The sequence below is a fragment of the Erythrolamprus reginae genome, chromosome 9 (genome assembly GCF_031021105.1).
Source record: "Erythrolamprus reginae isolate rEryReg1 chromosome 9, rEryReg1.hap1, whole genome shotgun sequence".
Lineage (NCBI taxonomy): Eukaryota > Metazoa > Chordata > Lepidosauria > Squamata > Dipsadidae > Erythrolamprus > Erythrolamprus reginae.
In genome coordinates, this window is record NC_091958.1 from 56,161,353 (window position 1) to 56,177,958 (window position 16,606).

General features: G+C 43.3%; 2 protein-coding genes across 4 annotated transcripts in view; one reads left to right on the forward strand and one right to left on the reverse strand.

Annotated features, from left to right (window-relative positions):
* CHLSN (cholesin) overlaps positions 1 to 16,606 on the forward strand; it is a 108,016-nt gene that overhangs the window by 40,914 nt on the left and 50,496 nt on the right.
* GPR146 (G protein-coupled receptor 146) overlaps positions 5,490 to 16,606 on the reverse strand; it is a 46,662-nt gene continuing 35,545 nt past the window's right edge. For all 3 annotated transcript variants that reach the window (XM_070761397.1, XM_070761398.1, XM_070761396.1), the window contains one exon: positions 5,490 to 10,759. In XM_070761397.1, coding sequence (XP_070617498.1) covers positions 9,710 to 10,711 — 1,002 coding nt within the window. In that variant the 5' untranslated portion in view covers positions 10,712 to 10,759 and the 3' untranslated portion in view covers positions 5,490 to 9,709. The remainder of the gene's footprint in view (positions 10,760 to 16,606) is intronic.

Consider the following 16,606-nt stretch of genomic DNA (forward strand, 5'->3'; position numbering starts at 1 on the left):
TAAGTCTTTGCAGGGTTATTTTCATTGCTCTAACGTGCTCCGAATAAGTTTCTTTCCAGGTCTAACCAGGTGCTAACGATGTTCCCAGCTCTTACCAGCTTGCAAGCTCTTTTATTGTTACTCTCTGCAAAGAATGTTTTCCAACGTTGAGAAGTTTTTAGGAAGAAAGGGGATAGGGTCTCCTGCTTGAGCCTCGGTGGTGCAGTGGTTAGAGGGCAACACTGCAGGTTACTTACGCTGATCACCGGCTGCCAGCAGTTTGGCAGATCGAATCTCAGTAGGCTCAAGGTTGACTCAGCCTTCCATCCTTGCGAGGTCGGTGTAAAATGAGGACCCAGATTGTTGGGGGCAAGAGGCTGATTCTGTAGACAGCTTAGAGAGGACCGGAAAGCACTGGGAAGCGGTATATAAGTCTAAATGATATTGCTATCCCTTCCTTCCTTCCTTCCTTCCTTCCTTCCTTTCTTTGCTTGGTGGGTCAAATGAGGACCCTGATTGTTGGGGGCAAGAGGCTGACTCTGTAAACCGCTTAGAGAGGGCTGCAAAGCACTGGGAAGCGGTCTATAAGTCTAAATGGTATTGCTATTCCTTCCTTCCTTCCTTCCTTCCTTCGTGGGTCAAATGAGGACCCAGATTGTTGGGGGCAATATGCTGACTGTCTAAACTGGAAAGCACTGGGAAGCGGTATATAAGTCTAAATGCTATTGCTATTGAGTTGGGAGCTGGACTAGAAGACCTCAAAGATCCCCCCTAAGTTCCCAACCCTACTATTTGATGTTCCATATTTTATTATAGTTGCCTAGCCTATGAATTAAACTCCGGCTAGACTACCGCATTAATGTTTTGGGTGCTTGTCCAACAAACCCTGATCCTCTCCCCTTGATGGAGGCCTCCAGCTTCGGAGATTCCTGAGCCAGTTCAGAAAGCGATTTATGGATCCTTTTTTTGCAATTCTTTATTCTCAGTCTCTGTTTCCCCCTTTTTTTCCCCACAAAGAGGCTAGAACTAGTTTATTTTATTTTTATTTATTCATTTATTCATTTGTCCAATACACAAATACACAGGAAGAAAAAAAGACATGTGGTAATATATATAAGGGTAAAGTGAACTTAGAGGAGAGGATATATGAAAGAAAGAGAATATATATGATAAGTGAGAGAAAGGAAAGACAATTGGACAGGGGACGAAAGGCACACCAGGTCACTTATGTACGCCCCTTACTGGCCTCTTAGGAACCTGGAGAGGTCAATCGTGGAGAGTCTAAGGGAGAAATGTTGGAGGTAATTGAGTCACAATTGAGTCCGGCAATGAGTTCCACGCTTCGATAACTCAATTGTTGAAATCATATTTTTTACAGTCAAGTTTGGAGCGGTTCGTATTAAGTTTGAATCTGTTGCGTGCTCTTGTGTTGTTGCGGTTGAAGCTGAAGTAAAGAGAAGGCCAAACCCTCCCTTTCCCTTGACCCCCAACAAATGGGACGGGAGAGAATATGTATGATAGATGAAAGAAAGGAAAGACAGATGGACAGGGGACAAAAGTTTGCACAGACACGCAAGGGAAATTAGCCTAAAGGAAATAGGCTGAATTCTGCACTTGCCTCAGTGTGTAGTACACAACTTCTGATCTTGGCGCAACCTTAAGAGGACTAGTAACTTCTTCAGATTTTTCCGTTAAGCCCTTTTCTTTAGTAAAAAAAAAATCTCCCGCAAACCCTGCTTTGCCTCCTCTCTGCTTTCTCCCATAAAATGTGTCCTGCTCAGCAGTCTTTCCCCCGATGCGTTGCTGCTGGAAAATGAGTTTTTTCTGCTTGTCTGAGCCATCCACAGCTCAGCTGGCCAGCTCAGCAAGTGACAGTTAACTTTGGGGATAATTGTAGAATAAAGGCAGTGGAGTGGCCTGGGGGTGGCATTCTCCCGTTAACCACAAGGGGGCGCTTTGGGAGAACGAGCTAAACCCTCAAAGGCTTTATCAAAAATCGGGGAAATTTCCGGGTTTTTTTCCTGGAAAGGCATAATAAATACAATGTGCAACTTAGTTGTCTTCATCCTCTCGCCCTTAGTTGCCTGGCTGAGCCTGGGCAGAGGACAAAATCTTCTTCAGGGCGCCCTGGAGGTCCGAACGACAGGTCCCATCATCCCCAGCTAACCTTGCTTTGGATTATGGCCTCTGGGTCTCTTCTTTTCTCCTTTGTGAGCAAATAGAAGCAAAGGATTTTTATTTATTTATTATTTATTAGATTTCATTGCCGCCCTTCTTGGGGTTGACTCAGGGCGGTATAGAAATCTAATAAATAATAAATAAATTTTATTCTTTTATTCTTTTTATTCTTTTCGCTAAACACCGTTTGTCTCATTGTGCACCTAAGTGGAATTATGGTCTCGTCATGCTCCGGTTCATTAGAAAATGACCCAGATCAACTTTGGCTTAATGTTTTGGCTCGTGATACAGAGTGACTCAGGAGAAAGCTTCCTGGAAATAAATTTGTTGGTTTGTTTATTTATTTATTTTCTTCCTTCCTCTTTCTTTCTTTCTTTCTTTCTTTACTTCCTTTCTACTTTCCTTCCTTTCCTTCCTTCCTTCCTCTTTCCTTCCTTCCTCCCTCCCTTCTTTCTTTCTTTCCTTCCTTTCTACTTTCCTTTCTTAACTTCCTTCCTTCCTCCCTCCTTTCTTTCTTTCTTTCCTTCCTTCCTTTCTTCTTTCCTTTCTTTCCTCCCTCCCTCCCTCCCTCCTTTCTTTCTTTCCTTCCTTCCTTCCTTTCTACTTTCCTTTCTTTCCTTCCTTCCTTCCTCCCTTCCTTCCTCCCTCCCTCCCTTCTTTCTTTCTTTCCTTCCTTCTTTCTTTCTTTCCTTCCTTCTTTCTTTCTTTCCTTCCTTTCTACTTTCCTTTCTTTCCTCCCTCCCTCCTTTCTTTCTTTCTTTCCTCCCTCCCTCCTTTCTTTCTTTCTTTCTTTCTTTCCTTCCTTTCTACTTTCCTTTCTTTCCTCCCTCCCTCCCTCCTTTCTTTCTTTCTTTCTTTCTCAGGTTTCCTCCCTCCCTCACGTCCTCTCTCCTGTGTGTTTGTGTGTGTTTGTGTTTGTGGATATCCGCTTTTGCAGATACTCTTCCAGGAATTGAACGCATAACATGGATTTTTTTTTAACAAAAAAGTCTGGTACTCAAAACGTTTATACCTCATGAAGCCTAATGCTATTATTCCACGTGGAAATCTTGCAGCCGAGAGTCCTAATTTTCATCTGGAAACACAAAGGTTGGATTCATGGAAAAATAAATCCTAGACTATCTGCTCGTCAGGGTTCGCCTTCTCCGGCTGCCATTCCTTTTGGAACTCATTTGAGAGTTTAATATATCATCATCATCGTCTTCTTCTTCCCCCACCCTCCCCAGCCATGCCAGGGGAACAGACTGACACTGGATCATTTAGCCCTGCCCGAGTGTTTTGTTTGGCTAGAGAGAAGAGCCGTCCTTGGAATGCAGCAAAACCTCCTGGGAGGAGGCCCATGCTGTGTGACACAACCACACCTGTGCAACACCTCCTTTGCAAAGTGCCTGCGTGCCTCAACCATACCATAATAATAATAATAATAATAATAATAATAATAATAATAATAATAATAACAATAATAACAACAACAACAACAATAATATCGTTGACATTGCAATCCCAGGAGACAGCAGAATTGAGGAGAAGCAGCTAGAGAAATTAGTGAAATACGAAGATCTAAAAATCGAGCTGCAACAACTCTGGCATAAGCCCGTGAAAGTGGTCCCAGTGGTCCTTGGCACGCTGGGTGCAGGGCCAAAGGATCTCAGCGGACATTTGAAAACCCTCGGAATTGACCAAATCTCCACCTGTCAATTGCAAAAGGCCGCTTTACTGGGATCGGCAGACATAATTCGCCGCTACATCACGCAGCCCTAGGTGCTTGGAAGCGCCCGACTGGTGATGAAATACGGAATCCAGCATAGTGATCTCGTTTGCTGTGTTGTATTGACATAATAATAATAATAATAATAATAATAATAATAATAATAAGCCAGTGAAAGAGGTCCCAGTGGTACTTGGCACGCTGGGCGCAGGGCCAAAGGATCTCAGCGGACATTTGAAAACCATCGGAATTGAAAAAAATCTCCATCTGTCAATTGCAAAAGGCCGCTTTACTGGGATCGGAAACATAATTCGCCGCTACATCACGCAGTCCTAGGTGCTTGGGAAGCGCCCGACTGGAGATGAAATATGAAATCCAGCATAGTGATCTCGTTTGCTGAGTGGTATTGACATAATAATAATAATAATAATAATAATAATAATAATAATAATAATAATAATACATGACGGAGAGAACTCCCTTCCAGGGGAGCTGTCCTGGTTATTCGGTCTGGTCTATGGAGAATCCTGAGGGTGGTCCCGAAGGTGTGTGTTTTTAAAAAAGACAGCTCTTAGTTTTTCCTTGAAGGGGTTTCACTTCTCATCTGGGAAGCTTCTTCAGTTCTAGTGGAAGAACCGTGGATTCCCCACCCTTCAGCTCGGAACGGAAGAAGCTTCTGGGATGAGAAGTGAAACCCCTTCAAGGAAAAACCTCTCGAAAAAATACCTTTGAGTTGTTCTGTCTTGCAACCCAAGCTGTCCTGAGGACGTGCAAGCTCTGCCTCCGATCAAGATAGAAGAATAGAAGATTGACGGCAGAAAAAGACCTCCTGGTCCATCTAGTCTGCGCTTATACCATTTCCTGTATTTTATCTTGGGATGGATCTATGTTTATCCCAGCATGTTTAAATTCAGTTCCTGTGGATTGACCAACCCCGTCTGCCGGAAGTTTGTTCCAAGCATCTACGACTCTTTCAGTCAAATAATATTTTCTCACGTTGCTTCTGATCTTTCCCCCAACTAACTTCAGATTGTGTCCCCTTGTCCTTGGGTTCGCTTTCCTATTAAAAACACTTCCCTCCTGAACCTTATTTAGCCCTTTACCATATTTAAATGTTTCGATCGTGCCCCCCCTTTCCCTTCTGTCCTCCAGACTAGACAGATGGAGTCCATGAAGTCTTTCCTGGTAAGTTTGATGCTTAAGACCTTCCACCAGTTTTGTAGCCCGTCTTTGGACCCGTTCAGTTTGATCCATCTCTTTTTGTAGGTGAGGTCTCCAGAACTGAACACAGTATTCCAAATGGGGTCTCACCAGCGCTCTATACAGCGGGATCACAATCTCCCTCTTCCTGCTTGTGATACCTCTAGCTATGCAGCCAAGCATCCTACTCGCTTTTCCTACCACCTGACTGCACTGTTTACCCATTTTGAGACTGACAGAAATCACTACCCCTAAATCCTTCTCTTCTGAACATTTTGCTAACACAGAACTGTCAATGCAATACTCAGATGGATGATTCCTTTTCCCCAAGTGCATTATTTTACATTTGGAAACATTAGACTGCAGTTTCCATTGTTTTGAGCACTTATCTAGTAAAGAAATAATGACAACGATGACTGCGAAGTAAACAATTTAATCAGTTTATTGATTTGACGTCACTGCCTCCCCGCGTAAAGGGAGGCCCTACAAATCATAAATCATTTTTTAAAAAATACTATTCTGAAATAATACTGTTAATATCAGCACTCCGGTGCCGAGATTCTGTTATGTATGACCAGATACAGTACTTTTATTCAACGAGCTAGTTTAATTCTTTAACTGTGATAAAATCTGAATCTTAGGAAATAATTTAATAAATTCTTTTAAATGTTCTTTTTTCTTTTTCTTTTTACATCAGTAGACTGTTTTGTGAGCTCAGCGAGTAAGGGCAAATACTTTTATTTACAAAAATAGCTGGAATCTTTCCGAGGCTGAAAGCAGAAATCCATGCTCAAAGTTCACGCGAGAACAGATTTCCCAATCTTATTCCCTCGGATTTTCTCTCTCCATTCCTCGATCGTGTTTGCCTTATATTATTATGTCTCTTAGTGGTTGTATTAAAATATACCTGCCTTTTTGGAACGCACTCAAATCCCGGTGTGGAAAAACACTCCCCGATTCAGAGTTTACGAAAAGTGAATGCGGTTGTTTGAAAGCGATAGCGTTCGAGTTCTAAGAATAAACATTAGTGGTTTTGTAGAACATTGGTCTGGAATCCATCCGAGAGATTATTACGTCCCGTACTGAATTGTTTGTTTCTAACTTCCCTCTAATACTGACTCAGTTTTAATGGGAAAATGCACGCCCCTTAAGATACTAGCAATGAGTAAGGTTTTGGGAAGGAATATGCAAATGTTTTGAACCGAAAGGGCTTCGGATACAGGAACGTGGAGAGGGAATTAACTAAGGCATTTGAGCATTTTGCTCCTGGTTTTTTAAAAAATTTATTAGGTTTGTATGCTGCCCCTCTCCGCAGACTGTACCCCCCGGCCAATGAATGTATAGTAGGTTTGTTTGAATGGGTATGTGTGCATGTTGGTTATGACCTATAAAGCCCTTTATGGCACCGGACCAGAATATCTCCGGGACCGCCTTCTGCCGCACAAATCCCAGCGACCGATTAGGTCTCACAGAGTTGGCCTTCTCCGGGTCCCGTCAACGAAACAATGTCGTCTGGTGGGACCCAGGGGAAGAGTCTTCTCTGTGGTGGCTCCAACTCTCTGGAATCAGCTATCCACGGAGATTAGAACTGCTCCCACCCTCCTTGCCTTTCATAAACTCCTTAAAACCCACCTCTGCCATCAGGCATGGGGGAATTGAGACATCTCCCCTGGCCCTATACAGTTTATGCATGGTATGTTTGTGTGTATGTTTGCTTTTAATAATGGGGTTTTAGTGTTTTAAATTATGAGATTTGTTGTACATTGTTTTATTGTTGCTGTGACCCGGAGAGGGGCGGCATATAAATTTAATAAATAATAATAATAATGTTAACAGGCTTTTTAGTTACTTTTTAAACGTAATTCTTAATTTTAACTTTAATTATTATCTCGATGTACACTGCTATTATATGTTGTAAGCTGCCCCGAGTCTTCGGAGAGGGGCGGCATATAAATTTAATAAATAATAATAATAATAATAATGATAACCTCTTTTAGCTGAGGAACATGGAGAAGAACATGTTCCAATATTTGAGGGGTTGCCCCAAAGGACTTGAGGGCAGAACAAGAAGCAACGGGTGGAAACTAATCAAGGAGAGAAGCAACTCAAAACTAAGGAGAAATTTCCTGACAGGGAGAACAAATAATCCATGGAACAGCTTGCCACCAGAAGTTGTGAATGCTCCAACACTGGAAGTTTTTAAGATGTTGGATAACCATCTGTCTGAAGTAGTGTAGGGTCTGTTGCCCAAGCAGGGGGTTGGACTAGAAGACCTCCAAGGTCCCTTCCAACTCTTTTATTCTGCTATGCCTAGGACAGTGATGGCGAACCAATGGCACAGATGTCACACGGAGCCATATCTGCCGGCACATGAGCCGTTGCCCTAGCTCAGCTAATGTGTGTGCCGGCCAGCTGATTTTTGGCTCACATAGAGGCTCCGGGAGGGCGTTTTTGGCTTCCAGAGAGCCTCCAAGGGGATGAGGGGGGCGTTTTTACCCTCCCTAGCTCCAGGGAAGCCTTTGGAGCCTGGGGAGGGCGAAACGCAAGCCTACTGGGCCCACCAGAAGTTGGGAAACAGGCTATTTCCGGCCTCCAGGGGATAGGGGAAGCTGTTTTCGCCCTCCGCAGGCATTGAATGATGGGTGTGGGCACTCACGCATGTATGATCATGCGCACATACGCTCTTTCGGCACCCAAGGAAAAAAAGGTTCGCCATCCCTGTTCTAGGACATGATGATGACCTGTGGAAGATCTCCCAACCTCCTGGTCAGCTTTTCTGGTGATAATGGGATGGAGCAGATAGAAAAGGTGTTCATAGGATGACATGGTTTCCATGGCTTTTAGTAGCCTAGCCTGCTTCTTCACTGTTGTGGTTAGCTCTGGCCCTGCTCCTGCCCCAAGGACTGTGGATGTGGGGGAGACATCCACATGCTGCAGGCCTGTTTTGCCCCCCGGTGGAATCTGATGATGAAGGCTCCTCTGACCAAGAAGACATGAGTGACAGGGAGGAGGAGAGTGGGGCAGACAGCTCAGAAGGAGATCAATTATCTAGCTCCTCCTTGGATTCGGAACAAGAGCTAATGATACAGTCACGCATGTGGAGAGCGATGCATAGGCAGCAACAACTGAGAGATTATTATCAAAGAAAATGAGGCCACCTGTGGTTGGGTGGGGCTGTGGTCATTAGTGAGGCTGCTATAAAAAGCAGCCTGTGGGTTTGGCCATTGTGGAGGATTAATCTGATTGTTGTGTTTCGTGCCTGCTTTCCTGACTTTGACCTTTGTGTGCTGATTTTCCCCCGCTTTGAAACTAAACCAGAGCAAAGTGTGTTTCACTTTGTGAAAGAAGAAGGACTGTGAATTGCCTCACAGCTGCAAGCTAAGTATCACAGAACTGATAAGGGACTTGTACAAATTACCAGTTTGTTTGGAGACGAGGGCTCTTGGCTATACCAAAAGAGGGCTTGGTTTAAGGGAATTTTCATTCTAAAGAACATTGTTTTGAATTTTCAAACGTGTGTGTGTCTGAAATTTGTACCTGTGAATTTTTGGGAGGATTCTACCAGAGAGCCCGACAGAACATTCACGCTAGCTTGTTGTTAGCTCCGACCAAAGAGATCGAAGAGGCATGGCTCTACTTGAGTAGGGAGAGAACCAGAATCCAAAGCAGCATAAAAACGAAGGCCAGAATTATAAGGACACCCACATTGTTCCCTGTGTGTCTTCACACCATTGTGTTACCTCTTCCATCCCTTCGGCCCATCAATAACTCGCAAACATTTTTTGAGTGGTAATGCTTAATGCTTTTAAGTTGTATGTCTTAAGATATATTTGTGAGTGATTCAGTAGATGCCCCTTTTTAAAAAAATTTAACGCAACTGGGTTTTTCGTTGGCACCTTAAGCTTGACTTCATCTTAAACTGTCCTTCATTTTACTGCTAGACGTAGCAACATCCTACAGTCTCTGCAAAATTGCATTTTTTCGATTGATTGAAATGCTTTTTTTTACAGTGTAAAGAAAACGGGGGGAACCCATTTTTGTTCGTTTGTAAATGGAGGAAAAATACAACCACGTTTTGAAGAGAAACCTTCCAACCTTCAGAGTTAGAAGTAAAGATTTTTTTTTAAAAATCGTAACTTGGCAGATTAGGGAAAAAAAATCTAGGCTGCTACACATTTTGATCAGCGCGATTATTAATGGACAATTACCCTAACTGAAAAAGTCGCTCTTCCGACCTCGACATAAAACTGCTTTGTAAATTTTTAAATTCATATTAATTTTTATACGAAAACATAAAAATACCTCCTTTTTTTTTGGTTTTAAATTCTACGAGATTACAAAAGTGCTATGTGTTCAATCAAAAAACCTCCCGTGGGGTGTTTTTTTCCTTCTTCACACAAGATTGCTAAAACAAAGCTCATCTTGCAAAAAAACCCACCCCTGACTCAGTGCATTGAGACTCGCGGAACCGAGCCACGATTTTAACCCACAGACAGGATCCCCAACAGTTCCCTCCGCAGAGTCGCTACCTGCATAGGCCGAGAGTGGCCCGGCGCTGATGTTGGTGCGCCCTCCTCGCTCAGCGACGGACTCGGCTCGGCAACCCGGCGTGGCCCCCCTCCCGCCCCCAGCATTCCTCCATACCTACGTGACAATTTGCTGAACCACTGTCCGTTCGTGCGAACACGGCTGGTTCCCGCAGTGCAGTTTTTTCAGCAGCCTTTGCAATTTCCCCGGGAAGTTTTTGCTGAGATAGCGGTAGAGCAAAGGCAGGAGGACGCTGCTGGAAAAAGCCAGGAATTTGGAGAGCCCCTTGGTGAAATGCAAAGCCCGGCCGTAGCTCTCCTCCACCGCCTTGCCTTGCATGGCGGCCAGAGTGCTGACCATTAAGGTCCCGTAGTACGGTGTCCACAGTGCGAACTGGGTGCAAACGGTGGCGATCAGAAGTCTCTGCACGGAAGGGTCCAGTCTCCCGGTGTCTTGGTCCAGCGGCGTGGCCTCTTTGCGTATCCGCAAGATCAGCCCGAGCGCATAAAGCACGGCGACGGCCGGCACGACGTAACCGATGAAGACCATGATGGCGTCGGCGGCTTCTTTGTTCTGCATCTTGGAGCACTCGATGATCTTGGTGGAGACGTGGTTGCAGATGTAGAAGAGGAGGGAGGAGAAGCTGGTCAGCATGGCCCCTCCCCAGATGAACCCACAGACGTGCTTCGTGTTGTACACGCTGGACATGTACGTCCTGGGCAGGGCCCGCTCGATGTAGTAGTCCAGGCAAAGCAAGGCGATGGAGTACATGATCACCAAGGAGGAGACGTTGAAGAGGATCAACAAGGTGATGTAGACCTCGTTGCTGAAATTCCAGATGGCCCACTTGGTGCTGGTGGGGCCCAGCAGGTACATGGGGGCGATGGCGTTGATGATGAGGCCCGCAATGGCCATGTTGACAAAGTAGACGTCCGGCATGGTCATTGTGGCTTTGTTGCACAGGTTGACCACGACCAGGAGCCCATTGTAACAAAGGCCGACGGGGAAGCAGATGACGAGGTAGAGCAGAGAGAAGATGGAGATGACCAGGTGGAAATCGTGGCACAGGTTCTGGTCCTCGGTGTTCTTGGAGCCATTGAGGGCTTCACAGCTCCACATAATGACGTTCCCGAGATCGGGGGTCTTTTCCGCTGGTTACCAGCTTGTCTACGGGAGAGGAGAGAGCAAAGCATGTCAATATTTATTTGTTCAATTTTCGATTTTTATGCCGCCCTTCTCCTTAGACTCAGGGCGGCTTACAACATGTTAGCAATAGCACTTTTTAACGGAGCCAGCCTATTGCCCCCACAATCCGGGTCCTCATTAGACCCACCTCGGAAGGATGGAAGGCTTGAGCCGGTGATGAGATTTGAACTGCTGACCTGCAGATCTAGCAGTCGGCTTTAATGGCCTGCAGTACTACACTCTACCTGCTGCGCCACCTCAGCTCTGACTATATACCCTTCGTTTGAGGAGACAAAATCAAAATATCTTCCAACTAATTAATACTTTTCTGTACCAGCTTTGCTGGCTGAGGAATTCTGTGAGTTGAAGTCCACAAGTCTTAAAGATGTCAAGGTTGGAGACCCCTGTCCTAGAGGACGACCATTTAAATAGTAGCCAGCTGTGCAGCAGCTGCCAAAAAAGCCAACACAGTTCTAGGCTGCATCAACAGAGGGAGAGAATCTAGATCATGCGAAGGGTTAAGACCACTTTATGGTCTTAGAATAGGAGCATCCAGTTTTGGTGGCCACGATGCAAAAAGGATGTCGAGACTCTAGAAAGAGTGCAGAGAAGAGCCACAAAGAGGATTAGGGAATAAATGAAGGCTAAAACATGTGAAGAACGGTTGAAGGAACTGGGCATGGTTAGTTGAATGAAAAGAAGGACCAGGGGGGACATAAGAACCTAAAAAGAGCCCTGCTGAATCAGGCCAAAGCCCATCGAGTCCAGCATTATGTGTCCCACAGTGGCCCCCCAATTGTCCATGGGGGTCTTGAGCCGAAAGAGAAGGGAAGACCCTCCCTTTCCGTTGACTACCAACAAATGGGACCCAAGGGAATCCTCTCTGCCTCAACTCAAAGAGAGAGGAAGGAAGGAAGGAAGGAAGGAAGGAAGGAAGGAAGGAAGGAAGGAAGGAAGGAAGGAAGGAAGGAAGGAAGGAAGGAGAAAGACATAAAGAACCTAAGAAGAGCCCTGCTGAATCGGGCCAAAGCCCATCAAGTCCAGCATTCTGTGTCCCACAGTGGCCCCCCAATTGTCCATGGGGATCTTGAGCAGAAAGAGAAGGCAAGACCCTCCCTTGCCCTTGACCCCCAACAAATGGGACCTAAGGGAACCCTGCCTGCCTCAACCAACCTAAAGGCAACACTTGGACATCCGTTTGAATAACCACCGATACACTCGGCATCCATGAATCTGTCTAATCCTGCCTTGAAGCTATCCAGGCTGACAGCTGTCACGACCTCTTCTGGAAGTGAATTCCATCAACCAACCATATGATAGCAGCCTTCCAACATCTCAGGGGTTGCCACAAAGAAGGAGTCAACCTATTCTCCAAAGCTCCTGAGGGCAGAACAAGACCCTGTGATCCCATTAATACAGCTTAATTATTAAGTATATATTAATTATTAGGTACTGTAGGCAGTCCTCTCTCACTCTGTTTCTGACCCTCACAAAGACCATATTATTCTAATCCAACTTTTGCAAAGTAAAAAAAAAAAATTCAAAAGTAGATTGTGCTCCTTCCTGGAAATCTCTCTGTGAAAACTTAAAAGTATTATTTGTGTTGCATAATCGAGGCAACATTCCTCCCGAGACACATGTTCCCCTCCACGTAATATCGCATGCGTAGCCTTCAAGGCGGCTTTTTTATATGGGCCCGTAAAACATTCCTGTCTTTTCCGGTTATTAATAGAGGAGGCTTGACTCAAGAAGCCCTGGGCCCTCAATTGCTTTCCGGTGTTTTGCAGAGACGATGACCTTCGGTTTTCCTATTTTTAGACGCATTTTATCTGCTGGAACGTCCACATTATTTCACATGTTTACAGATCCTTCCTAAAATTCGTCCCTGTATGGGGAAGGTTTTTGCTTCTGCGCATGAGTCAAACCTCCCTAGATCGGGGCATTTTCATGCGGAAGACAAAACACTTGGGAAGACCCCTAAAAAGGTGTTACTGGAGGTGTTTTTTTTTTAATCTGAGCACTATATACCTAGCATGAAATATTTATTTAATGTCTCAAGTGTTATAAATAACAAGAACTCTTTTGATGATTAGGAGATTGGAGGATAAAAGATACAAAGAACGGTTGCAGGAACTGGGTTTATGGCTAGTTTGATGAAAAGAAGGACCAGGGGAGACAGGATAGCAGCCTTCCAATATCTCAGGAGTTGCCACAAAGAAGAGGGAGTCAAGCTATTCTCCAAAGCACCTGAGGGTAGAACGAGAAGCAATGGGTGGAAACTAAACAAGGAGAGAAGCAACTTAGAACTAAGGAGAAATTTCCTGAAAGTGAGAACAATTAACCAGTGGAACTACTTGCCTCCAGAAGTTGTGAATGCTCCAACACTGGAAGTTTTAAAGCAGATGTTGGATGACCATCTGTCTGAAGTAGTGTAGGGTTTCCTGCCTAAGCAGGGGGTTGGACTAGAAGACCTCCAAGATCCCTTCTAACTCTGTTCTTGTTGTTTATTGTTGAAAATAAATAAAGAATAGAATAGAATAGAATTTTATTGGCCAAGTGTGATTGGACACATAACGAATTTGTCTTGGTGCAGATGCTCTCAGCGTACATAAAGGAAAAAGGTACATTTGTCAAGAATCATGGGGTACAACACTTAATGATTGTCATAATAGAAACATAGAAACATAGAAGTCTGACGGCAGAAAAAGATCTCATGATCCATCTAGTCTGCCCTTACACTATTTTCTGTATTTTATCTTAGGATGGATATATGTTTATCCCAGGCATGTTTAAATTCAGTTACTGTGGATTTATCTACCATGTCTGCTGGAAGTTTATTCCAAGGATCTACTAACTCTTTCAGTAAAATAATATTTTCTCATGTTGCTTTTGATCTTTCCCCCAACTCACCTCAGATTGTGCCCCCTTGTTCTTGGGTTCACTTTCCTATTAAAAACACTTCCCTTCTGGACCTTATTTAACCCTTTAACATATTTAAATGTTTCGATCATGTCCCCCCTTTCCCTTCTCTCCTCCAGACTATACAGATTGAGTCCATGAAATCTTTCCTGATACGTTTTATGCTTAAGACCTTCCACCATTTTTGTAGCCCGTCTTTGGACCCCTTCAATTTTGTCAATATCTTTTTGTAGGTGAGGTCTCCAGAACTGGACACAGTATTCATTCATTCATTCATTCATTCATTCATTCATTCATTCATTCATTCATTTGACTTCTATGCCGCCCAATCTCAAAGGACTCGGGGCGGCTCACAACACAATATAATACAATACAAAAAGAAGTCAAATATAATCTCTAAAAACTAACCCCTTTAAATCCCATTTAAATAAAAACCAATCCAATCTTATGCACGCCCACCATTCATAAAATAAAATTTGGCCACGAAAGAGGGAACAAATAAATATTCCTTCCACCCTGTAGCCCAGTAGAAATTGCAATCTTGCAATTCAAGGGTCAGAAAATTCACCCAAGCTGGAAAAGGTTTCTCAGCTGCAACTCCAGAACGGTTCAGCTGAGATGTCAAGAGTTGCGTTGGTGTGTAGCTGCAAAACCCAGGCTCAACACTGAGCTCTTCCTGCAGCTTAAAGCTCCTTGTTTGTCTTTCATTTAGCCCCTGCTCCGACAGCGAAGGAAGGGCAGCTCAGCGTTTTTAATCTGAAATAAACACGCCGAGTAATTTCTAAGAATTGGCCGTCCTCCTATTAAGACGTTCTCTTCCCCCCAGAGTGCCAAAATTAATGTTTTTATAATTGCTTTCCTCCTGACTTTATTGTAGAAGCACGCTTACCGTAATTTCTTTTTATTAAACTGAAGGATTAGCACGATGACTTTGAGATAACATCTCCCTCGCAAATCTAGAGCCGCAGACAAAAACGAACTTCCTTTTTTAAAAAACAAAAAACCCCAACTATTAAAGTAAAACATAATGTTCCAAAGAGGCACTTCAAGACTTTTCCCCCCAAAATAAAGTGATGGTTAACCAGATTTTTGTGTTTGATTTGACCTTCCTATTAACCAACTTTTTTTAGATTTTTAGATTTGTTGGATTTATATGCCGCCCCTCTCCGCAAACTCGGGGCGGCTCACAACAATAATAAAAACAGTACTTAGTAACAAATCCAATGCCCACCAATCTAATTACAATTTTAAATTTAAAAATTCATAAAACAATCCCAATATATATAAAAAACAGGCACACAGTCAATCAATCAAACGGCAAAACAACATGGGCAAGGGGGAGATGTTTTAGTTCCCCCATGCTTGATGACAGAGGTGGGTTTTAAGGAGTTTACGAAAGGCAGGGAGGGTGGGGGCAATCCTAATCTCAGGGGGGAGCTGGTTCCAGAGGGTCGGAGCCCCCACAGAGAAGGCTCTTCCCCTGGGTCCCGCCAGACAACTGGAGATAACTTGTTTGTAAATCGGAGACTTTTTCCAAACCCCCCTAGATGAGTCCTTCTGGATTGAGTGGCAAAGAAGTCCAATTAAATAAATAAAATAAATAGGAATAAAATGTGAAAGGATGTACTAAATGGAATATATAAACATGCAATATAACATATGTATATGTGGCTCAAAACAAATAAAGGGAACAATCAAAGAACCCATCCTAGATCTGAATGAATGAAATATTCTCATTGAATACTTCGTTCTGTACAAAGTTGAATGTGCACAACACAAGGTGAAATTGATTGTCAATCGGTGTTGCTTCCTAAATGGACAGTTTGATTTCACAGAAGTTCGATTTACTTGAAGTTATATTCTGTTGTTTAAGTGCTCCCTTTATTTTTTTCTGCAGTGTAGAAAGAACTGACATAAGAAATGTAACAAACATAAGAAATCGGGCATGGATCTGTATTAAACTATTGAAATGTTGTTTTTAAATTTGGAAGAACTAATAAAAGATAGATAGATAGATAGATAGGTAGGTAGGTAAGTAGGTAGGTAGAAAGATAGATAGAAAGATAGAAAGATAGGTGGGTAGGTAGGTAGGTAGGTAGGTAGGTAGGTAGATAGAAAGATAGATAGAAAGATAGATAGAAAGATAGATAGAAAGATAGATAGATAGATAGATAGATAGATAGATAGATAGATAGATAGATAGATAGATAGATATGGTAGAAAGAGATATAGAGAGATATAGAGAGATAATAGAGAGAAATAGATGATAGAGATAGATAGATAGAAAGAAAGATAGAAAGATAGATAGATAGATAGATAGATAGATAGATAGATAGATATGGTAGAAATAGATATAGAGAGATATATAGAGATAATAGAGAGAAATAGATGATAGAGATAGATAGATAGATAGATAGATAGATAGATAGATAGATAGATAGATAGATAGATAGATAAAACAGACAGACGGACAGACAGAGAGATTATGGATCCAATGATCTTCTCCCAACAGGACGTTCTTGAAGTGTTTTGATTCTGCAACCCCATGAATTACCCAGTCGACCTGGCTGGGAATGCTGGGAGTTGTAGTCAAGCAGCACCAAGGCTGGAAGTTTTCAAGAACAGGATTGGATAACCGTTTTTGTCCAGGATGATATACAAGGTCTCCTGGGAAGGACAGTTGGGTTGGACTAGAAGATCTCCAAGAACCCTTCCATTCCTATGACTTTATACTTGGAAGATGCTGGTTTAATTATGGGGATATTATGGTCGAAATGGGTGAACGGTGCGATCAGGCGGTAGGGAAAGCAAGTAGAATGCTTGGCTGCATAGCTCGAGGTATAACAAGTAGGAAGAGGGAGATTTTTAAGGCCGACTCTGAGGGACCTAATTACATCTCCAATTCTCATT